The sequence below is a fragment of the Microcaecilia unicolor genome, chromosome 4 (assembly GCF_901765095.1).
Source record: "Microcaecilia unicolor chromosome 4, aMicUni1.1, whole genome shotgun sequence".
In the NCBI taxonomy this organism is placed as follows: domain Eukaryota; kingdom Metazoa; phylum Chordata; class Amphibia; order Gymnophiona; family Siphonopidae; genus Microcaecilia; species Microcaecilia unicolor.
In genome coordinates, this window is record NC_044034.1 from 10041252 (window position 1) to 10066652 (window position 25401).

Here is a 25401-nt window from a genome sequence, read left to right on the forward strand (position 1 = left end):
CGGCACCGGGTCCCCCCTTGGAGGCTGGGGAGAACCTGGAGCTTCCTCCAGTGCTGCTTTTCTGCCCATTGCTTGCTGAGCGGCTGCTTTTCCTCTGAGGCGTGCATGCTCGGTTTTGAAACCGAGCGTGCCCTGAGAGGAAAAGCAGCCACAGGGACAGAAATTCAGCGCTGGAGGAAGACGTTTTCTGCTGGCAGGGCCTCAGGCTCCCCGCTAGCCAAGGTATTTCAATCCTGTTGGTAGAGTCTAAGTGGCTTAGGGCATAAGGTGCCAAAAAATACCCACATAAACAGTATTCTATAAGCCATACCTAAAGTTTGGCATGTTTTAAAGAATACACACTTAAGCGGAGAGTTGTGCTTAAGTGTAGGCTTGGCCATTTGCACTGACCTAAATTTATGCATGGAGCACCATTATTCTATAATTACACACGTAACTCAAAGCCATGCCCCCTCTCCACCCTAAAATGCCTATGACCCTCTCATTTCCACGCCCCCTTTTTTGAACCACGTGTAAATTTTAGGCAGTGATCCCGCACCTCACTTTATGTGTACTGCTCCCAATTAAATCTAATTACTTCCAATAATTGCTTGTTAAAAAGCCAGTGGACGACAATTGGGGGGGGGGGGGGGGGCGGTAGCGGCCCTGCCCCGGGCCTAGTCTAGTCTCTCAGCGGCCCTGATTAGTGTGTGTTAAGTGCCATGCATAGTTTGTTACCTTTAGATTGTAAGCTCTCTTGAGCAGGGACTGTCCTTCCCCATGTTTAAACTTGTACAGCGCTGCGTAACCCTGGCAGCGCTATAGAAATGCTAAGTAGTAGTAGTAGTAGTAGCATGCAGTCTATAAATATACAATCGGCTGTGCGGAATTTATCACGAGCTAATTATCAGTATACGCTAAATCCATTAGCGCACCTTAGATAAAGGACCCCCTATATAAGGAAAGAAGCTGGTTTATATGAAGTCATGAGGAAGACCTGGGGGAGGGGGGGAGATGCACCTTTACTGGTGTTATTTAGTCAGAGCTCTTTATTTTTATTCAATATTTTGGGTGGAAGAACAGTGGATGGAAGATGTTATGTTTATTACTCAGATTTTTTTTTGTTTCAAACCACTCAGGGGTCGATATTCAAAGCAATTTAACTGGCGAAATCTGGTTCCTGACCAGTTAAATCATTTCTTCGTGCTACTACTACTACTACTTAATATTTCTAAAGCGCTACTAGGGTTACACAGCGCTGTACAATTTAACATGGAAGGACAGTCCCTGCTCAAGGAGCTTACAATCTAAAAGACAGGTGTACTAACCAAAGGTCTGTGCCAGAGCTGGTGGTGGGAGGCGGGGCTGGTGGTTGGGAGGCGGGACTGGTAGTTGGGAGGTGGGGATAGTGCTGGGCAGACTTATATGGTCAATGCCAGAGCTGGTGGTGGGAGGCGGGGCTGGTGGTTGGGAGGCGGGGATAGTGCTGGGCAGACTTATATGGTCTGTGCCAGAGCTGGTGGTGGGAGGCGGGGCTGGTGGTTGGGAGGCGGGGATAGTGCTGGGCAGACTTATATGGTCTGTGCCAGAGCTGGTGGTGGGAGGCGGGGCTGGTGGTTGGGAGGCGGGGATAGTGCTGGGCAGACTTATATGGTCTGTGCCAGAGCTGGTGGTGGGAGGCGGGGCTAATTTAGATTGTAAGCTCTGTTGAGCAGGGACTGTCTTTTCATGTTAATTTGTACAGCGCTGCGTAAGTCTAGTAGCGCTATAGAAATGTTTAATAGTAGTAGTAGTGGTGGTTGGGAGGTGGGGATAGTGCTGGCCAGACTTATACGGTCTGTGCCCTGAAGAGGACAGGTACAAATAAAAAGTAGCACATATGAATTAATCTTGTTGGGCAGACTGGATGGACCGTGCAGGTCTTTTTCTGCCGTCACCTACTATGTTACTATGTTACCAGCAGAGCTTCCCAGATTTACTTAACACAGGTACAAATTGTCATACAGAGAAGAGACTCTGGCACTGCTAATTCTGAGCCCCGCTGTTTAATTCCCAGGCTGGCACTGGACAGATTTTGAGAGGAGCTTTAGAATAGGTACTGAAGAAAGGGCGGAGTTTCCCCGTGAAGGTGTCAGTGAAGGTGAAGAGATGAGATTTATTATCTGCATTATAAAATGAGACCTTTCCTGCCTGATAGTCCAGCAGAATCCCCATTGCCCGGGGTCTCTCGCTCAGGGGGAGCCGAGTCTCAGGGGAGCTGAGGGCCAAGTATCCAAGTAGATAGGACAGCTCCACGGTCCAGAATCCTTCCCCAGGTGACAATGTGAGCTCCCCTTTCCTCCTCACAGAGTCTTTACACACTCCCAGTATCCAGCCAGAGTTATCCCCCACCTCCACCTCCCAGTAATGTTTCCCCGAGGTGAAGCTTTCACACCCCAGCACGCAGTGAAAACTATCAAATCTCTCGGGATTGTTCAGCAGATTCTGTCTTGTGTCTTCCTGTCTGACACTTTTCTGATCCTCAGACAGGACGAGCCTCGGATGAGTAGTTTTCAAATCCAGAGTCACATTCACTGTACAAAGAAGAGGTACATAAATATTCATGAGCAAACACTTCTCATTAGCTGCCCACACACCCACTTCTAACCCCTAATGGCTGATTTTGCAATCACACATTTATTCTATGACAGGAGCTCTGCTATTGGCTATTATCCACTGGCTGCCTCATAGATCTGACTCATTCAACTGAACATCAGCTTTCCAATGTCCCCCTTGGGACTGACTTCATTCCAATGAGGTTTAATTGACAGGAGATGGCAGGAGCATGCTTGGCCCAATATCTGGCCTGAAGTCAGTAGGCGGAGCTTGCCGCCATACAAAGTAATGTATTTTGAGTGTATCAAGATGGCAGCTGCTGCATAGGGAAGCATTTAAACCTCCTTGGTTGAAGACAGCTTCAGCCTTGTCATGTGATGCCGTCTCCTGTCAATTGAATCTCCTTGGGGTATTTCACATCACATCTGAATGAGGTAATGCAAGGAAGGCTCTCACTGGATAACTCACTGCCACATTCCCTGTACCTCAAACTCCTATTAGCCTCCTGTGTGCCCAATAACATCTACTTGTTAGCTAAACTAGGGCACAGAGGTAATCTTCATCTGATTAATTTGATATATTACCCATGGTACATAACACCTGAGTGGTTTACCACAACAACAAAAACATCCAGCAGAGCTTTGTGAATTTGACGGAGGGCTATAGGGTACGTCCAGGGGAGCACAAGCAACTCAATGACAGTTCAACACCCTCAATATTAAAAACTTTGGGATTTGGACAAGGTGCTGGGTGTGTTCAAAAGGGCAAGCGGGAAAAATCAGTACCAAGGGAGTAAATGAGGGGTCCCGTTTCCAGAGCAGGAGGCATCAGCAGTTTACGTGTACAAGAAGTAGATGATTGTAAGCTGTTTCTGCAGTGAGTGGAGGAGTGGCCTAGTGGTTAGGGTGGTGGACTTTGGTCCTGAGGAACTGAGTTGGATTCCCACTTCAGGCACAGGCAGCTCCTTGTGACTCTGGGCAAGTCACTTAACCCTCCATTGCCCCATGTAAGCCGCATTGAGCCTGCCATGAGTGGGAAAGCGCAGGGTACAAATGTAACAAAAATAAAATACAGTAGATACTATTGGAGATTCTACATGGAATGTTGCTACTATTGGAGGTTCTACATGGAATGTTGCTATTCCACTAGCAACATTCCATGTAGAAAGCTGCGCAGGCTTCTGTTTCTGTGAGTCTGACGTCCTGCACGTACGTGCAGGACGTCAGACTCACAGAAGCAGAAGCCTGCGCGGCCACATTGGTGATCTGCAAGGGCCAATTTCTACATGGAATGTTGCTACTATTGGAGGTTCTACACGGAATGTTGCTACTATTGGAGGTTCTACATGGAATGTTGCTAGTGGAATAGCACCATTCCATGTAGAATCTCAAATAGTAGCAACAGTGGAGGAGTGGCCTAGTGGTTAGGGTGGTGGACTTTGGTTCTGAGGAACTGAGTTCGATTCCCGGCCCAGGCAGCTCCTTGTGACTCTGGGCAAGTCACTTAACCCTCCATTGCCTCATGTAAGCCGCATTGAGCCTGCCATGAGTGGGAAAGCACGGGGTACAAATGTAAAAAAAAAAAGTGGAATTTTTACAGCGGAGCTAATACGGCTTTGTAATGTCCTGTTCACAGTATTTGCATTTGAGCTTTTTGTGCACCAGGGAAGCGATTGGGATTTTGGGCAGACTGGATGAGCCATGTAGTCTTTATCTGCCTTCGTTTTGTATGTTTCTATGGAACTTTACTTATTTGATATTGTTCTGTCCTCCGACAGCCTTTCCTTGGTTGTGATGTGGCTCTGGGGTGAGTGTGACCCTTTTTCTGCCATGCTCACTGCAGAGTCACATCAGCAATGCATTATGGTGGGTGTGGTTATAGGGCAATGTGATTCCACTTGCCTATCTGTTTAGAACAGTTAAATGATCGGTTAAGCTGTTGCCAGTTGAGAAGCTCTGTTCCCATTGGTGGGTCCCCCCCCCCCCCTTGCTTACGGGGTCAGAGCGTCCCCTGTTTTACTCCCTCTAGTCATGAGGTCGTTGCCATCTTGTAAGACAGTTCAGAACCCTTTCTTGTGTTACCCTTGGTTAGTGCACTTAGTTTTTACCTTGAAGGTTGCTGAAAGAGGGCATTGTACACCATTCTACCAGCTCTGAGCTACTGCTAATCTCAGTACCACGGAGACTCTGTGCCAGTGGGGCAGAACCTCTGATCTGCAGTTAACTGTGAGTAAACATTGTTATTCAAATAAAGGACTTTTCAGAGAGAGAGTCTCCAGGTGTGAACTGGTGTGCCAAGGTTGTACGGCGGGATATAGGACTTTTAGTCTGCATAGATATTTCATTGTTTTATTAGCAGTTTATTATAAGTATTGCTTTTTATGCACTGCTAGAACTAGTATTATGCCTGTGAAACTGAAAGAAAGTGACAGGACAGTGGCAAGAAACACAAGATTTAGGGGTCCTTTTTATTAAGCTGCAGGAAAGAGGGCCGTTTTTCCCATGTGCTAGAGCCCTTTTTACCACAGTGGGTAAAATGCCCCCACAAAAATGGCCATGCGGTACGATAACTCTTACCGCGTGGCCATGGGGGTGGGGAGTGAAAGAACACTTACCGCCACCCATTGAGGGGTGCATAATATGGCCGTCCATAACATGAGAGCTCTCTTAAGATGGCTGACATGACCCCTGTTACCTTTGCAAAGCAGAGTCTGACCAACTGTGTGACACAGGGAATTTTACAGCCAAGATAAGAAATGCTAACACAGCACCAGGAAGGGGTGACGAGGAAATGGAAAGTTCTAGGGCAACTGCGCTTTGAGGCTGAGATTTCTTGACACAATGGTGAAAACAGCGTGGGATAAGCATAAAGGAATCCTGTGCCGAAGGAATGGATCCTCAGGAGCTTAGTCAAGATCAGGAGGTGGGGCTGGTGGTTGGGAGGTGGGCATAGTGCTGGGCAGACTTTACGGTCTGTGCCAGAGCCGGTGGTGGACAGCGGGACTGGTGGTTGGGAGGCAGGGATAGTGCTGGACAGACTTGTATGGTCTCTGCCAGAGCCGGTGGTTGGGAGGAGGGGCTGGTGGTGGGAGGTGAGGATAGTGCTGGGCAGACTTATACGGTCTGTGCCAGAGCCGGTGGTTGGGAGGAGGGGCTGGTGGTGGGAGGCAGGGATAGTGCTGGACAGACTTGTATGGTCTCTGCCAGAGCCGGTGGTTGGGAGGCAGGGCTGGTGGTTGGGAGGTGAGGATAGTGCTGGGCAGACTTATACGGTCTGTGCCCTGAAGAGCACAGGTACAAATCAAAGTAGGGTATACACAAAAAGCAGCAAATATGAGTTATCTTGTTGGGCAGACTGGATGGACCGTGCAGGTCTTTTTCTGCCGTCATCTACTATGTTACTATGTAATGGTGAAAACAGCATCTTATTAGGACAGAATGTGGCAGATGTTTTTACAGAGAAAGGGGGGCAATAGCAGAACAGCAGATGTAAGACCTGTCATGTAAATACTGCTAGAGAAAAGGGTATAAAAGGATTGCTTTGCTAAAACAGGAACAGAAAACCTGCTAGTGCCGAGAAGCGTCTCATTGCACAGCTGGCCTGAGTTCCCCTCACAGGAAGGAAGAGACTCTTTTTGCATGTACTGCTTATATACTGGAATTGTAATGGGCAAATCAGACGTTTATTCTTACATTTATAATAAATTTGCTTCCATGATCAATTCTTGATTGGCTTGTGGTATATCTCTTCCTCTGAACATCAGGATCAGGTAAGAACCAAATTTGTAAATCTAGGGACAATCATCCCTGAAGGTTTAGCCTCATGTCTGGTAAGAATGACAGGTAGTGGGCTAAACACACAAACACACTAGCTGTTGGTGTCTGTATTGTGAGATGACAGTGAAAGTTCACGTTACTGGGTTTAATTAGTTATCAGAATCGGTTACCTCCATATTTGTGATAGTCCATCCACCAATCTGCATTAAAAGAAAGGAGAACAGTGATTAGACCTCAGAGAAATAAGTGCAATTACATAGAAAATCAAAAATATGTTCAGTAAAACTCACCAAGTCCTGCAGGACGTAGAGAGAGAGAGAGAAAAAAGAAATAGAGAAATGTTAGAGATTTTGCTTTACACAGCACCGAAACAGTACGACTCACTCTCCTAACCAAATTCAAGCAGGAAATAGCAATAGGCAAGAGCATTCTCCTCCTCCAATTTGACATGCCAAGTGCGTTCGACATGATTAACCAAAACATATTGCTAAGACTCCTAGAATACTTCGGAATCAGCGGTGGCACCCTCAGTTGGATTAAGGGTTTCCTAACCACAAGAAAATATCAAATGAAATCAAAAACAAACATATCGTCACCGTGGAAACCAGGCTGCGGAGTACCACAAGGATCACCACGATCACCAATCCTTTTCAACCTCATGATGACTCCACTAGCCAAGACCTTATCCACCCAAGGCCTTAACCCATTTATCTACGCTGATGACATTACATCATACATCCCCTACACCAATGAAATCAAGCTCAGCCTAAACACCATGAACTCATGGGCAAATGCATTCCAACTAAAACTCAATACAGAAAAAACACACTGTCTCAACATCTCATCCCAATACAATACCTACAAACCCACAAACATTAACACCCCAGGATACACCCTCCCTATCTCAGACAGCCTGAAAATTTTCAGAGTAACAATCGACCGTAACCTCTCACTAGAGACCCAAGCGAAATCCACCATAAAGAAAATGTTTTTCTCAATGTGGAAACACAAACGCGTGAAACCATTCTTCCCGAGGGAAATATTTCATAACCTGGTACAGTCCATGGTACTAAGCCACGCAGATTACTGTAATGGAATCTATGTGGGATGCAAGGATCAAATCATAAAGAAACTTCAGACCGCCCAAAATACAGCAGCCAGGCTTATATTTGGAAAAACGCGTTTCGACAGCACCAAACCACTCAGAGAAAAATTGCACTGGCTACCACTCCAAGAATGTATCACTTTCAAAATCTGAACGACTGTTCATAAAATTATTTACAGCGAGGCACCGGGATACATGACAGACCTCATCGACCTGCCAACCAGAAACACCACAAAATCTGCAAGATCATACCTAAATCTCCACTACCCAAGCAGCAAAGGACTCAAATACAAATCCACCTCTGCAACCAGCTTTTCCTACCTAAGCACACAACTATGGAATGCATTGCCAAAAGCAGTAAAAACTACGCTCGATCACCTAAATTTTCAGAAAGCACTAAAGACAGACCTGTTCAGAAGAGCATACCCCACCGACCCAACATAAAAGTGACCTGCGCTGGTGTAGGCGTGTGTTTTGGGTGTGCGCTGGTCCATTTCCTCAGCACAGCTGGAAAAAAAGGCATTTTTTTTTTGTGCCGGAAAACGGACGTGCGGCAAAATTAAAACCAGCGCGCGTCTGTTTTCAGCCTGAGACTGACTTAGCGGCAAGGTCTCACGCACTAACCGCACAGTAAGCGTTCAACACTCATCAACTGCCGATTACCGCCCGGTGAGCGCCACGCAGTAGAAAATAGAAAATATTTTCTACTGCATGTTTTGGGTGTGCGCCAAAAATACAATTACCACCCGGGGTATGTGGTAGCTGGGTTGTAGTGCCAATTTGATGTGTGCTGGACGTGCGTAGACGCTTTAGTAAAAGGGCCCCTTAATTCTTTGTTCCTTCAGGTTCAAAAACTTAGATTGTCAGCCCTCTAGGGGCAGAGAAAAGTTCCTCCTTATGTGCAATTATGAGGAGCAATGCTGGGATAGGGAAGGATATGGACATAAAAGTATTTATTTATTTAGATTTTGCTCACACCTTTTTCAGCAGTAGCTCAGGTGAGTTACATTCAGGTACTCTGGATATTTCTCTGTCCCAGGAGGGCTCACAATCTAAGTTTGTACCTGAGGCAACGGAGGGTTAAGTGACTTGGCCAAGATCACAAGGAGCAGCAGTGGGATTTGAACCGGCCACCTCTGGTGCTCTAACCACTAGGCCACTCCTCCACTACTGCTACTCTTTAGGGTTCTACATGGAATGTTGCATGGAATCTTGTCACTCTTCAGGATTCCAGAATCTTAATATTCTTTGGGGTTCTACATGGAATGTTGCTATTCTTTGAGATTCTGAATGGAATCTTTATTTATTTATTTAGATTTTGCTCACACCTTTTTCAGCAGTAGCTCAAGGTGAGTTACATTCAGGTACTCTGGATATTTCTCTGTCCCAGGAGGGCTCACAATCTAAGTTTGTACCTGAGGCAATGGAGGGTTAAGTGACTTGCCCAAGATCACAAGGAGCAGCAGTGGGATTTGAACCGGCCACCTCTGGATTACAAGACTAGTGCTCTAACCACTAGACCACTTCTCCAGCATAGCTTAGGGAAGGGCAGAATCTTAAACAACACACTGCGAAGCTCTGTGAGGCACAACAGTTCAGAAGTACCACTAGGCCACTCCTCCACTAGCAACATTCCATGTAGAATCTCAAATATTTATTTATTTAGATTTTGCTCACACCTTTTTCAGTAGTAGCTCAAGGTGAGTTACATTCAGGTACTCTGGATATTTCTCTGTCCCAGGAGGGCTCACAATCTAAGTTTGTACCTGAGGCAATGGAGGGTTAAGTGACTTGCCCAAGATCACAAGGAGCAGCAGTGGGATTTGAACCGGCCACCTCTGGATTACAAGACTAGTGCTCTAACCACTAGACCACTTCTCCAGCATAGCTTAGGGAAGGGCAGAATCTTAAACAACACACTGCGAAGCTCTGTGAGGCACAACAGTTCAGAAGTACCACTAGGCCACTCCTCCACTAGCAACATTCCATGTAGAATCTCAAATATTTATTTATTTAGATTTTGCTCACACCTTTTTCAGTAGTAGCTCAAGGTGAGTTACATTCAGGTACTCTGGATATTTCTCTGTCCCAGGAGGGCTCACAATCTAAGTTTGTACCTGAGGCAATGGAGGGTTCAGTGACTTGCCCAAGATCACAAGGAGCAGCAGCAGGATTTGAACCGGTCACCTCTGGATTGCAAAACCAGTGCTCTAACCACTAGGCCACTCCTCCACTATAGCAGCATTCCATGTAGAATCTCAAATAGGGACATGGAACTTGATATACTGCCTTTCTGAGGTTTTTGCAACTACATTCACAGCGGTTTACATATATTCAGGTACTTATTTGTACCTGAGGCAATGGAGGGTTAAGTGACTTGCCCAAGGTCACAAGGAGCAGCAGTGGGATTTGAACCGGCCACCTCTGGATTGCAAGACCGGTGCTCAAATCACTAGGCCACTCCCCCACTAGTAAACAGAAAACTCTTTCCGCCCGATATGCCAACCGTGGGAGATCACCGGGTTGTCTCCTGTGATCAGCTCCAATCTTGGATATTCAATGCCGGCCATTTCCAGTGACCGGCATTGACTATCCAGTTTAAATTTGGCCACTTTCAACTTAACCGGCAAAGCCGATTTTCAGTGCTAGCCGGTTAAATTGGAGCTGGCCAAAGTTATTGTATCTATTGTGGCGGCAAAATACGGCCACCAAACAGCCGGCTCAGCAGTGAAAATCGCTGGATATAACCGGCTGTCTTTAAACCGCTAACCGGATAGCCGGTTAAGTGCCATTTTGCTGGCCAAATTGTTTAAAATATTGGCCCCCTTTATTACTACATTCAAATAAATATAGAGGCCATGCTGCTTCACAGGCTTAATACTGCCACTGGAAGGAAAAAAGCCTTACTAGGGTTGACTTCTGGCCAGGCCCAAATACATTATAACAGCAGCTCCGAACCACTCACAGATAAACCCAGGCCTGGTTCCAACTTGGGCACCTGTGATTCTCAAACGAACCAAGGCAAACTTCCTCCCGTGGCAGTCTTTTACCTATAGACTGTGGAGACGTACAAGATCAAAGCGGTTTACAATTAAAAGTTAAAAGCAAAAAGAGGGAAAAAAAACTACAACATGCAACAGGAAAGGATCGATCATACTAATTAAAAAGAAAACAATTGCTCACCTCCAAATTTTGTGATCAATTTTTTCAGCTGATGAGGGTAGCTCAACCCAAAACCCATTTTCAGATCAGTAGAAACAGACTCTGGTTCTGGAAACTTCATTTTCTGACACCTATGGATAACAAAGCCACTGAGATTATTCTGGGTAATGTTCACTCCCAGGGGTCAGAGATGGGTTAGGTAAAGTGAGTGAAATATACCTATGGGCTACTATCACGGAATGCCTAGCCACCTGCCTGGGGATACCCCGCGGCCACTTAGAGAGTCTATCCCCAGCACACCTCAGGTCCGCCTGCACCTGCCGCTTGTGGTCTACACTAGCACCCTTCTCCCACCGACTGGGTCCCAACCGCCTCTGGGTGAGTTTCCCACTCTCAAATTATCCCCAGTGATTTCTAGGCTACTGGGGCCACACTCCCAATGATCCCACAGTCCATAAAAATCACCCACAGACCCAACACACAAACCACCAGGATTCTTCGTCAGTCCACACAAGCAGAGGCAATAAACTAAAAATGTTTACTGTCGTAAAAAATTATAACAATGAACAGAAAAGGTGCAAACAGTAACAAGTAACTGAAATATGGATCAATTATAACACCATCTAAACATTTGTTTACTATCTAAATAGTACCTGGGGAGTTCATGACATATAGCTGCTCACAGGTTCTGCCTAAATTTTCAGAATTGTTTCTTTTGGACTTGAACTATATAATCTAACCTTTGTTGTAATATAGAATTCGAAATTTCAGCTTGTGAGTCTAAGGGCTCATTCACAAAGTCATCAGGAAAGGCTGAAAGTAAGGGACCTATTTAAATAGGATCTACTGCCCACAATGCTCAAGAAGTGTAAATTAATCTCTCTTAGGCGTTTGACAAAGTACCCCATGAAAGACTCCAGAGGAAATTGGAGAGTCATGGGATAAGAGGTAGTGTCCTATTGTGGATTAAAAACTGGTTAAAAGACAGAAAACAGAGAGTAGAGTTAAATGGTCAGTATTTTCAATGGAGAAGGGTAATTAGTGGGGTTCCCCAGGGTTCTGTGCTGGGACCGCTGCTTTTTAACATATTTATAAATGACCTATTGATGGGAGTAACTAGTGAGGTAATTAAATTTGCTGATGACACAAAGCTATTCAAAGTCTTTAAAATCGCAGGAGGATTGTGAAAAATTACAAGAGGACCTTACATTACTGGGAGACTGGGCGTCTAAATGGCAGATGACGTTTAATGTGAGCAAGTGCAAAGTGATGCATGTGGGAAAGAGGAACCCGAATTATAGCTACGTCATGCAAGGTTCCACGTTAGGAGTCACCGACCAAGAAAGGGATCTAGGTGTCGTCGTTGATGATACGTTGAAACCTTCTTCTCAGTGTGCTGTGGTGGCTAAGAAAGCAAATAGAGTGTTAGGTAGTATTAGGAAAGGAATAGAAAACAAAAATGAGGATGTCATAATGCCTTTGTATCGCTCGACCGCACCTCGAATATTGTGTTCAATTCTGATCACCGTATCTCAAAAAAACATATAGTGGAATTAGAAAAGGTGCAGAGAAGGGCGACAAAAATGATAAAGGGGATGGGACGACTTCCCTATGAGGAAAGGCTAAAGCGGCTAGGGCTCTTTAGCTTGGAGAAAAGACAGCTGAGGGGAGATATGATAGAGTTCTATAAAATAATGAGTGGAGTGGAAAAGGTAGGCATGAAATGTCTGTTTACTCTTTCCAAAAATACTAGGACTAGGGGGCATGCGATGAAGCTACAATGTAGTAAGTTTAAAACGAATCAGAGAAAATTTCTCTTCACTTAACGTGTAATTAAACTCTGGAATTCATTGCCAGAGAATGTAGTAAATGTGGTTAGCTTAGTGGAATTTTAAAAAGGTTTGAACGGCTTCCTAAAGGAAAACTCCATAGACCGTTATTAAATGGACTTGGGGAAAATCCACTATTTCTGGGATAAGCAGTATAAAATGTTTTGTACTTATTTGGGATCTTGCCAGGTATTTGTGACCTGGATTAGCCACTGTTGGAAACAGGATGCTGGGCTTGATGGACCTTTGGTCTGTCCCAGTATGGCAACATTTATGTACTTATGTAATTGGGATTCTGAATGGAATCTTGCTACTCTCTGGGGTTCTACATGGAATGTTGCTACTCTGGGATTCCAGAATCTTGTTATTCTTTGAGGTTTCTTCCAGGTACTTGTGACCTGGATTGGCCACTGTTGGAAACAGGACGCTGGGCTTGATGGACCTTTGGTCTGTCCCAGTATGGCGACACTTCTGTACTTGGGATTCTGAATGGAATCTTGCTACTCCCTGGGGTTCTACATGGAATGTTGCTACTCTGGGATTCCAGAATCTTGTTATTCTTTGAGGTTTCCACCAGGTACTTGTGACCTGGATTAGCCACTGTTGGAAACAGGATGTTGGGCTTGATGGACCTTCGGTCTGTCCCAGTATGGCAACACTTATGTACTTGGGATTCTGAATGGAATCTTGCTATTCTCTGGGGTTCTACATGGAATGTTGCTACTCTGGGATTTCAGAATCTTGTTATTCTTAGAGGTTTCTGCCAGGTACTTGTGACCTGGATTGGCCACTGTTGGAAACAGGATGTTGGGCTTGATGGACCTTCGGTCTGTCCCAGTATGGCAACACTTATGCACTTGGGATTCTGAATGGAATCTTGCTAATCTCTGGGGTTCTACATGGAATGTTGCTACTCTGGGATTCCAGAATCTTGTTATTCTTTGAGGTTTCTGTCAGGTACTTCTGACCTGGATTGGCCACTGTTGGAAACAGAATGCTGGGCTTGATGGACCTTTGGTCTGTCCCAGTATGGCAACACTTATGTACTTGGGATTCTGAATGGAATCTTGCTACTCCCTGGGGTTCTACATGGAATGTTGCTACTCTGGGATTCCAGAATGTTGTTATTCTTTGAGGTTTCTGCCAGGTACTTGTGACCTGGATTGGCCACTGTTGGAAACAGGATGCTGGGCTTGATGGACCTTTGGTCTGTCCCAGTATGGCAACATTTATGTACTTATGTACTTTAGAATAAATATTATAACAAAGTATTACTGTAGGAGACATCTGTTTTCCTCTGGAACAATGTTTAAAAATCTTAGGTGTTTTAAATCCTACTTCATCTTTTTCAGTACAGACAAAGAGTTTAGGGGGTATTTTACTAAGCCCACGTTTTGGCATTTACTGCCAGCTGATTTCTACCATGAGGTTTTCATGATTTTGAGGAAACTCCACAGTGTGGATCAGATATTATTTTGCATTTGAACAGTTTTTGAACTTTGGCTCAACCTCTAGTTCTGACACAGCAAAGATTATTGTAACACGATCTAAACAAGTTGTTCAGGAAGTCTGCGGAGAAAACGTCAAACAGTACAAAATACGGCAGCCAGAATGTAATGTTCAGCTCAGAAAGTTGATAGAGCAAACCCCACTGCTGTTCAAATTACACCGGCTGCCATTAGAAACGCGTCCTTTTAAGCTGTGTATTTTGATTTTTAAGATTCTGTATGGTAAAGCTCTGGAATGTACAATATGGTTAAGTTTATCATCAATGCACAATGGAAGATGGTCTCGGAACCAGGTAAAATTATATTTTCCAAAACAAAAGGGAGCGCATTAAAAAATCGTTTCTGAATTTCTCTTCTTCTTCTCATTCATTCCCACTTCCCTCTCTCTCTCTCTTTCTAAATTCCACTTCTCCCTCTCCCTTTCACCAATCAGTGAATTCCCTTCTCCCTCACTCAAAAGCCAAGAAGGATCCAGCCACATAGAAAAGGTCAGAAAAGTAACTTGTACCTGCTCAGGGCGTCCTTCACATCCTAGAGGAGAAAAGAGAAACAGAGAATATTTCTAGTTAGATTTCACAGTTTCTGAGAACACGTTATACACTTCAGGATTTTCCACTCACAGCTCTGTGCGGTCGCATCACAGCCTGTGTAGGGAGAAAAGACACTTTAAGCAGAGGAACAGAGAGCAGGGAGCAGTTTGCTAAGGGGAGGGGGGGGGGAAGGAATACAGCGAGGGGCTGGGTTTCAGGGGTTTTCTTAAGGGCTGCATTTATATTACAATTTTTAATCACAATTAATCATTCAATTAAAAGTTCTTGCAGTTAAAGGACCAATATCAGAAGCAAGCTGAGAACGCTAACAAAATCGAGGCAGATATTCAAAGCAATTTAAATGGCCAGGAGTCTCTCCTGATCGTTGTGTGTGGCTATCTGGGCTTATTCAGCAGCATTTAATTAGAGAGTTCCACTGAATACCGTCTCTAACCAGCGGTAGTACGCTTGACTGAATTAGCAGTCACGATAGTCTGAGACAGCGTTGATGGTTCAAGGCACATTTGCTACCTGCTGCTACTTGTACAGCGATAGAGAACATGCTATTTTGAAGGCTCCTGCAGCAGGCCGCTGTGGTCGAAACACGATTCGTGTCAACTCTTTGGACGTTTGAATAAAATGTTCTGTATGATTTACGCACCATCTAGCTTCATTTTCGATGTCACCTTCGCTGCTTTTCTTTGGCCTGTGATTTGAGAGGGACTTTGTTGAGGGGCATTTTGAAAGAATGGCCAAGTCAGAATTGGGACGTCCCGCTCATAACATCCCCCCAAAAAAGTACATCTCACAGCCATTTTTGAACTGGAAATATGTTGGGGGGGGGGGTTCCCATTCGAAAATACGTGAGAACGTCCAAAATGAACAGCCATTTTGCAAAACAAAACATCCAAAGTATGAAATGCCAAAAAAAAACCAGGGACAAGGATGTCTGTCTGGCATTTGCACAAAAATGACCACAGAGAAGTGCTAGTGGTCAGTGCAGGGGACTTTAATCCAGGCCACCCAGGCTCATTTTCCACTGCAACTCTGATATTTTAAATGCTGAGCCCTCCAGAGACAGGGAAATACATACGTACTGTACCTGAATGTGCAGCACCTCAGGTTAGAAGGTGTCTTTAATATTTAGATACAGTAGGGTATATCTCTGATTCTGGAGGGCTTACAATTTAAAGAGTTGAAGTGGCATTTGAACCTGGGTCCCCTAAAATGACCACTAGGCTGCCCTTCAGACCTGCTTCCTGCTGAGTGCAGAACGCCCACAATACCTGATATTGTCAGGGAGCCTAGTTTCCCTTTCCAGTGTCACTTTCAGGGCTGAGGGAGGGGGACAGTAACCACTGGGGGGATTAAGGAGGGATCATTCCTTTAGTGATCAGCTCCTCAATCAGGGAATCTTTTTATGCCCTGGACGTGACTGAAACAGGTCGAAGTTAGGACACACTTCTTTTTTGGACATTTCTTCCCGTTCAATTATCACTGCTGGCCATCCTACATTTGGGGTCTCCTTAGTCCCCACCCTAACTAAGCCTACAACTCGCACCCTCGCTATTTGGATGAACTGCAGGGTAGGACATCTCATTTCTGCGTTTTGAAAATCGTGATCTGTAGGTTTTTGGCACACAGATGGGTGTATTTTGGGCCATTTTAGACGTCCATCTGCTTTGAAAATGAGCACCATAGATGCCTGTCCTGCTTATTTTCGAAGGAGATCACCGGCCATCTTCCGACACAAATCAGGAGATGGCCGGCCATCTCCTGAAGCTGGCGAAATCGGTATAATCGAAAGCCGATTTTGGCCGGCTCCAACTGCTTTCTGTCGCAGAGCCGGCCAAAGTTAAAGGGGGCGTTTCCACAGGGTATGGAAGGCAGGACGGAGGCGGGACGGGGGCGTTGTTAAGACATGGCCGGCTTCAGCCGATAATGGAAAAAAGAAGGCCGGCTTGGACGAGGATTTGGACGGCTTCACTTGGTCCATTTATTTTTAGGACCAAGCCTCAAAAAAGTGCCCCAATTGACCAGATGATCACCGGAGAGAATCGGGGATCACATCCCCTTACTCCCCAAGTGGTCACCAACCCCCTCCCACCCAAAAAAAAAAACAAAAAAACGTTTTTGCCAGCCTCTATGCCAGCCTGAAATATCATACCCAGCTCCCTGACAGCAGTATGCAGGTCCCTGGAGCAGTTTTTTGTGAGTGCAGCGCACTTCTGGCAGGTGGACCCAGGCCCATCCCCCCCCCCTACCTGTTACACTTGTGGTGGTAAATGTTGAGCCCTCTAAGCCCCCCCAAAACCCACTGTACCCGCAGAAGCTTAGTCGGTGGTGGGAGGCAGGGCTGGTGGGTGGGAGGTAGGGATAGTACTGGGCAGACTTGTACGGTCTGTGCCAGAGCCGGTGGTGGGAGGCAGGGCTGGTAGTTGGGAGGTGGGGATAGTGCTGGGCAGACTTATACGGTCTGTGCCAGAGCCAGTGGTGGGTGGCGGGGTGGGTGGTTGGGAGGTGGGGATAGTGCTGGGCAGACTTATACGGACTGTGCCCTGAAAAAGACAGGTACAAATCAAGGTAAGGTATACACAAAAATGGCACATGTGAGTTTATCTTGTTGGGCAGACTGGGTGGACCGTGCAGGTCTTTTTCTGCTGTCATCTACTATGTTACTATGTTACTATGATTTGGGGGGCTCAGCACCCAAGGTAAGGGACCTATGCACCTGGGAGCAATTTTTGAAGTCCACTGCAGCGCCCCCTAGGGTGTCCGGTTGGTGTCCTGGCATGACAGGGGGACCAGTACACTACAAATGCTGGCCCCTCCCATGACCAAATGCCTTGAATTTGGCCTGGTTTGAGATGGCCGGCATCGGTTTCCATTATCGGCGAAAACCGATGCCGGCCATCTCTGACATTTGGCCGGTCCGAACCGTATTATCGAAACGAAAGATGGCCAGCCATCTTTTTCGATAATAAGGTTCGTGACCGCTCTTTGCGGCGCCGGCCATATAGATGGCTGCCGTTCGATTATGCCCCTCTATGTTGCAATTATAAAATAGGCACCTTTTTGGACTTCTCATATAGATTTCCAATTATAAATCCAGCCCCTAAAAGTGCAAAGTCTGCAAGAGCTCTTTCTTCCATCAGACTAATAAAAACTTCACACTTGACACTAGGAGGTCACCAGACACAGGCAGAGCCATTTGCACCATCTCCGAAAAGCAGGCAACCGCAGAATGGTTTACACCTCCTTACTAGGCTAAATGGTCTGGTTTTGCTACCAGGAGGATTTCTCCATATAATCCTCAGGACATTTATTTATTTATTTATTTATTGCATTTGTACCCCGCGCTTTCCCACTCAAAGCAGGTTCAATGCGGCTTACATGGTAATTGGGATTACAAAGTATTGGTGGAGAGAAATAAGTTGAGTATTATCGGAGTAATAAAAGAAATAGGAATGTAGAAATGCAGGGATGAGGGGAGCAGGAGAAGTATGAGCAAGGGTAAGTGAGCAATTGGAGGGGTAAATGAGGCGGAGGGGGATGGGCAAGAGTGACGGGAGTAGGAGAGGTGTGAGTAAGGGTAAGTGAGCAATTACAGGGGTAAATGAGGCAGAGGGGGATGGGCAAGAGTGAAGGGAGTAGGAGAGGTGTGAGTAAGGGTAAGTGAGCAATTGCAGGGCTAAATGAGGCGGAGGGGGATGGGCAAGAGTGAAGGGAGTAGGAGAGGTGTGAGTAAGGGTAAGTGAGCAATTGCAGGGGTAAATGAGGCGGAGGGGGATGGGCAAGAGTGAAGGGAGTAGGAGAGGTGTGAGTAAGGGTAAGTGAGCAATTGCAGGGGTAAATGAGGCGGAGGGGGATGGGCAAGAGTGAAGGGAGGAGGAGAGGTGTGAGTAAGGGTAAGTGAGCAATTGCAGGGGTAAATGAGGCGGAGGGGGATGGGCAAGAGTGAAGGGAGTAGGAGAGGTGTGAGTAAGGGTAAGTGAGCAATTGCAGGGGTAAATGAGGCGGAGGGGGATGGGCAAGAGTGAAGGGAGGAGGAGAGGTGTGAGTAAGGGTAAGTGAGCAATTGCAGGGGTAAATGAGGCGGAGGGGGATGGGCAAGAGTGAAGGGAGTAGGAGAGGTGTGAGTAAGGGTAAGTGAGCAATTGCAGGGGTAAATGAGGCGGAGGGGGATGGGCAAGAGTGAAGGGAGTAGGAGAGGTGTGAGTAACGGTAAGTGAGCAATTGGAGGGGTAAATGAGGCGGAGGGGGATGGGCAAGAGTGAAGGGAGTAGGAGAGGTGTGAGTAAGGGTAAGTGAGCAATTGCAGGGGTAAATGAGGCGGAGGGGGATGGGCAAGAGTGAAGGGAGTAGGAGAGGTGTGAGTAACGGTAAGTGAGCAATTGGAGGGGTAAATGAGGCGGAGGGGGATGAGCAAGAGTGAAGGGAGTAGGAGAGGTGTGAGTAAGGGTAAGTGAGCAATTGCAGGGGTAAATGAGGCGGAGGGGGATGGGCAAGAGTGAAGGGAGTAGGAGAGGTTTGAGTAAGGGTAAGTGAGCAATTGCAGGGGTAAATGAGGCGGAGGGGGATGGGCAAGAGTGAAGGGAGTAGGAGAGGTGTGAGTAAGGGTAAGTGAGCAATTGCAGGGGTAAATGAGGCGGAGGGGGATGGGCAAGAGTGAAGGGAGTAGGAGAGGTGTGAGTAAGGGTAAGTGAGCAATTGCAGGGGTAAATGAGGCAGAGGGGGATGGGCAAGAGTGAAGGGAGTAGGAGAGGTGTGAGTAACGGTAAGTGAGCAATTGGAGGGGTAAATGAGGCGGAGGGGGATGGGCAAGAGTGAAGGGAGTAGGAGAGGTGTGAGTAAGGGTAAGTGAGCAATTGCAGGGGTAAATGAGGCGGAGGGGGATGGGCAAGAGTGAAGGGAGTAGGAGAGGTGTGAGTAAGGGTAAGTGAGCAATTGCAGGGGTAAATGAAGCGGAGGGGGATGGGCAAGAGTGAAGGGAGTAGGAGAGGTGTGAGTAAGGGTAAGTGAGCAATTGCAGGGGTAAATGAGGCAGAGGGGGATGGGCAAGAGTGAAGGGAGTAGGAGAGGTGTGAGTAAGGGTTTTAAAAATAGTTTTAAAAGCCTTGATGAGGTCAATGATGGCTCCATAAGGGCTTTGAAAGATTGGCCTCTGTTATGTTAAAATATTTCTGATCTGCTACTTGAGGGCTTCTTTTACGAAGCCGAGCTACCGATTCCCACGCGGCAAATGAGAGGACGACCACAGGAATTGAATGGGCTTCCTCTCATTTGCCGCACCGAGAATCGGTGACACGGCTTTGTACAAGAAGCCCTGAATTTCCTGATTCCTCCTGGCAGATCTGTAACTTCCTTAGAAATATATTTGCTAATCTCACCTTCAGTAAATCGATGGCCGGCTGCTGACTCTTCTCTTCTATCTCGGAGATCAGCTGCATGAGGGAGGAACTTTGCTCTTCTAGCTGGGTCACATTTTCCGTGATTCTCTGGAGAATCTTCTTCTCTTCCTCCTCCAGTCTCGAGAGAAGGATCTGCTTCTCCTTGTTCAGAAACTGGTGTAACACTTCAAACTCAGACTCCACGAGCTGTCTTTTCCTCTCTGTCTCACACTGGATTAAACACCGAGAGATAATTCATTGAGTGAAAAAATGTTTCCTCCTATTTGTTTTAAAAGTATTTCCATGTAACTTCCTCGAGTGTCCCCTAGACTATGTACTTTTGGAACGAGTAAAAAAAATCGATTTACTTCTACTTGTTCTACACCACTCAGGATTTTGTAAACCTCAATCATATTTCCCCTCATCCTAGTGGCGTACCAAGGGGGGGAGGCGGTGGGGGCGGTCCGCTCCGGGCGCACGCCGCTGGGGGGGTGCCGTGCGCCGGTCAGCGTTGTTGGTTTCCATGCTCCCTCTGCCCTGGAACAGGAAGCATGGAAACCAACGACGCTGACCGGGGGGGGGGGGGGGTTCCTTCATTGCGGTGGGGGGGTGTCTCTTCTCTGGGGGGGGTCGCGCTGCACGGGGGGGCGCTGCACCCGGGGGGCGGGGCGCATCGGTGATCCGCCCCGGGTGTCAGCGCCCCTCGGAACGCCACTGCCTCATCCGTCTCTTTTCCAAGCCGAAGAGCCCTAACCTCTTTAGCCTTTCCTCATACGAGAGGAGTTTCATCCCCTCTATCATTTTGGTCGCTCTTCTTTGAACCTTTTCTTTATTCCGCTATATCTTTTTTGAGATACGGCGACCAGAACTGAACGCAATAGTCAAAAGCGTGGACGCCCCATAGAGCGATACAAAGGCATTAAAGTGTTTTCGGTCTTATTCACTATCCCTTTCCTAATAATTCCTAGCATCCCACTTGCTTTCTTGGCCACTGCTGCACACTGAGCAGAAGATTTTAGGGTATTATCTACAACGGCACCCCGACCTTTTTCTTGAGCGCTGACCCCCCCAAGGTGGACCCTAGCATCAGGTAACTAGGCCCAGCTTCCTCTCCTCTTTTCCCCCAGCACCTGACCCCTACCATTTTTAAAGTTTCCTTGAGTAGTGCCAGACTGCAGGTTGAAGCCACGTGGGTGACAGAGATCTCCAGGCCAAAAGACTAGGGCCCTGTACCACAGCGCCACCTTCTTTTCAATGGCAGCACTGCAACCCTGATCAAAACGTGATCACAGGCCAGCATATCGTGATCTGATTTCACAATGCTCTGTACAATTTTCAGCTGATAGGGCTTGGAGATCCTTGCCAGCTTCACCCTGTAGGTCTGGCACTCTTGACATCCACTGAATTCTCCTAATGATAACATCAGCCCTGGCTACCACAGTTCCGCTGAGGTTAGGGACACCAGAGGATCCAGAATCTGAAACTGTATCCTGGAGCTCTCAAAAACCAATCAAAAGTTACAGATAATAAATGATGACATCAGACTAAAATCAGCTCCCACTTCTCAGGGGTTTATTTAGATTTAAATCTGTATCCTGCAACTCAAATGGTTAAACTCTATCAGGACTGACCCACACCTGAGAGACTAGAACTGTAAAGATCCAGAATCTGCCCGTTCACAGCCAATAAGGAACCAAGAAATAGTTTCCATACTGTAAGTAACAAGGCAGATTGAAGTCTATTATTCTCTGATGTAGTGAGAGGAACAAAAACCCTGCAGAAACTGGCTCAGAAGGAGACACAGACACCCACCTTCAGCTCTTCAGCTTTCCTCCCTTCAGTAGATTTAAAGTTCATAAGATCTTCCAGATCCTTTCTCAGAGGCTCCAGGTGCATCTTAATTTTTTTCTGTGAATATTAAACAGCTTTGGTCAGAATGTGATTACTTTTCTAACTACAATTTTAGACTTAATAGTAAATAATCCAAAGAGAAAATTATTTCTTATACTCTTTGGATCATTTCTTCAAGATTATTGAATCCTGAACGTACTGTATATGAAAGATCCTGTATACACAGCTGCCATTGAACCACAATCTCTCAACACACGTGTGCTCAGTGGCGTAGGAAGGGGGGGGGGGCGGTCCGCCTCGGGTGCACGCCGCTGGGGGGGGGGTGTCCTCTCCGTTGGGTCCTTGCTCCCTCTGCCCTGGAACAGGTTACTTCCTGTTCCGGGGCAGAGAAAGCAAGGAACCAATGGAGCCGACGCAGCTCCCAGTGACGTAGGCTCGGGGGCGGATCGGCCCTCCCGCCCACCTCTTGCTGCCAAAGTAAGCTACAATGTGTTCCGGCGGGGGGGGGGGGGGGGGGGGGGGGAGGGTGCGCGCCGGAGGGGGGTGCGCCGACGGGGGGGGGGGGGTGCGCAGCGGCGACCCGCCCCGGGTGCCAGCCGCCCTCGCTACGGCACTGCGTGTGCTTCTCCCATATGGTAATAAAGCCAAACTAATTCTGCATCTACAGAACTCCCCAACAAAGGGTGCAGAGCAGAGCTAGGACATGGAAACTTACCAAGCAAAAACATTTCTCTTTAGTGGAATCTACTACTACTTAACATTTCTAAAGCGCTACTAGGGTTACGCAGCGCTGTAGAGTTTAACAAAGAAGGCCAGTCCCTGCTCAAAGGAGCTTACAATGTAATGGACAAAATGTGCAGTCAGATTATAATCTAATCGACAACATGTGCAGACAGTCAATTGGGGCAGTCTAGATTTCCTAGATAGAGGTAAAATGATTAGGTGCCGAAGGTGACATTGAAGAGATGGGCTTTGAGTAAGGATTTGAAGATGGGCAGGAAGGAGGCTCTGCGTATGGGCTCCGGGAGTTTGTTCCAAGCATAGGGAGAGGCAAGGCAGAAAGGGCAGAGCCTGGAGTTGGTGATGGTGGAGAAGGGAGCAGAGAGGAGGGATTTGTCTTGTGAGCGGAGGTTTCGGGTAGGAGCGTAAGGGGAGATAAGGGTAGAGAGGTAGTGAGGGGCAGCAGATTGAGTGCATTTGTAGGGTAGTGTAATCTCAATGAAGGAGTGGCCTAGTGGTTAGAGCACCGGTCTTGCAATCTAGAAGTGGCCAGTTCAAATCCCACTGCTGCTCCTTGTGATCTTGGGTAAGTCGCTTAACCCTCCATTGCCTCAGGTCCAAACTTAGATTGTGAGCCCTCCTGGGACAGAGAAATATCCAGAGTACCTGAATGTAACTCACCTTGAGCTACTACTGAAAAAGGGGTGAGCAAAATCTAAATAAAGATTCTAGAATTCTAAAGAATAACAAGATTCCATGCAGAATTTCAAAGTGTAGCAACATTCCATGTAGAACCTCCCAAAGAGTAACAAGATGCTTTGGGGTGGAGGAGTGGCCTAGTGGTTAGAGCACCGGTCTTGCAATCCAGAGGTGGCCAGTTCAAATCCCACTGCTGCTCCTTGTGATCTTGGGCAAGTCACTTAACCCTCCATTGCCTCAGGTCCAAACTTAGATTTTGAGCCCTCCTGGGACAGAGGGATATCCAGAGTACCTGGATCCTCAGAAGCTTAGCTGAAATTGGGTGGCGGAGCAGGTGGGGGGAAGAGGGGGTGGTGATTGGGAGGAGAGGATAGGGGAGGGCAGACTTGTACGGTCTGTACCAGAGCCGGTGATGGGAGGCGGGACTGGTGGACTGGTGGTTGGGAGGCGGGAAATACTGCTGGGCAGACTTATATGGTCTGTGCCCTGAAAAGGACAGGTACAAATTCAATTCAAGGTAAGGTATACACATATGAGTTTGTCTTGGGCAGACTGGATGGACCATGCAGGTCTTTTTCTGCCGTCATCTACTATGTTACTATGAATGTAAATCACCTTGAGCTACTACTGGAAAAGGTGTGAGCAAAATCTAAATAAATACTAGTTTTAGATTCTGTTGCTACTATTTGAGATTCAACAAACAGAAAAGTGGGCACAAAACCAGGAGTCCCAGAGACTGGATCACAGTAAAGCTAAAACCAAATTTTATTAATTAGCATATTTGACTCGACACAACCGTTGTGTTTCGGCCAAAAGGCCTGCATCAGGAGTCTAAATACTAAGGTAGACAGCTAATGATGATCCAGAATAAGAAATACTGGCGAATAGTGTATAAATGGTCTTAAAAAAGACCTTTGTATTGAATCGTGGAATGGATCACTTGCGTGAAGGGTTTATCATTTTTGTCGCCCTTCTCTGCACGTTTTCTAATTCCACTATAACTTTTTTGAGATGCGTTGATCAGAATTGAACACAATGTTCAAGGTGCGGTCGCACCACGGAGCAATACAAAGGCATTATAACATCCTCATTTTTGTTTTCTATTCCTTTCCTAATAATACCTAACATTCTATTTGCTTTCTTAGCCGCAACAGCACACTAAGCAGAAGGTTTCAACGTATCATCGACGACACCTAGATCCCTTTCTTGGTCCATGAATCCTAACATGGAACCTTGCATGACATAGCTATAATTTGGGTTCCTCTTTCCCACTTGCATCACTTTGCACATGATCACATTAAACGTCATCTGCCATTTAGACGCCCAGTCTCCCAGTAATGTAAGGTCCTCTTGTAATTTTTCACAATCCTCCCGCGATTTAACGACTTTGAATAACTTTGTGTCATCAGCAAATTTAATTAACTCACTAGGTACTCCCATCTTTAGGTCATTTATAAATATGTTAAAAAGCAGTGGTCCCAGCACAGACCCCTGGGGAACTCCACTAATTACCCTTCTCCGTTGAGAATACTGACCATTTAACCCTACTCTCTGTTTTCTAACTTTTAATCAGTTTTTAATCCACAATAGAACACTACCTTCTATCCCATGACTCTCTAATTTCCTCTGGAGTCTTTCATGAGGTACTTTGCAAACGCCTTCTGAAAATCCAGATACACAATATCAACCAGCTCACCTTTATCCACATGTTTGTTCATCCCTTCAAAGAAATGTAGTAGATTGGTGAGGCAAGATTTTCCTTCACTAAATCCATGTTGACTTTGTCTCATTAATCCATGCTTTTGAATATGCTCTGTAATTTTGTTCTTAATAATAGTCTCTACCATTTTGCCCGGCACCAACGTCAGACTTACCGGTCTATAATTTCCCGGATCTCCTCTGGAACCTTTTTAAAAAATTGGCATTACATTGGCCACCCTCCAGTCTTCCGGTACCACGCTCGATTTTAAGGATAAATTACATATTACTAACAATAGCTCCGCAAGCTCATTTTTCAGTTCTATCAGTACTCTGGGATGAATACCATCCAGTCCAGGAGATTTGCTACTCTTCATTTTGTAGAACTGCCCCATTATATCCTCCAGGTTTACAGAAAATTCATTAAGTTTCTCCGGAGATGAAAACGGTAACGTAATTCAAACATGCATGGGAGAAACATAAAGGAATCCTGTTCAGAAGGAAGGGATCCTCAGGAGCTTAGCCTAGAATGGGTGGCAGAGCCAGTGGTTGGGAGGCG

At 46.4% G+C, this 25401-nt stretch overlaps 1 protein-coding gene across 1 annotated transcript in view; it reads right to left on the reverse strand.

Moving 5' to 3' along the window:
* Nucleotides 1-766: 766 nt before the first annotated feature.
* The window catches only part of LOC115468279 (E3 ubiquitin-protein ligase TRIM39-like), a 1086936-nt gene continuing 1062301 nt past the window's right edge, over nucleotides 767-25401 (reverse strand). Inside the window, exons 6-11 of the mRNA XM_030199872.1 lie at nucleotides 14463-14485; nucleotides 10639-10748; nucleotides 6641-6646; nucleotides 6521-6550; nucleotides 1937-2552; nucleotides 767-976 (exon numbers count right to left, since the gene is read on the reverse strand). Coding sequence (XP_030055732.1) covers nucleotides 2005-2552; nucleotides 6521-6550; nucleotides 6641-6646; nucleotides 10639-10748; nucleotides 14463-14485 — 717 coding nt within the window. The 3' untranslated portion in view covers nucleotides 767-976; nucleotides 1937-2004. The remainder of the gene's footprint in view (nucleotides 977-1936; nucleotides 2553-6520; nucleotides 6551-6640; nucleotides 6647-10638; nucleotides 10749-14462; nucleotides 14486-25401) is intronic.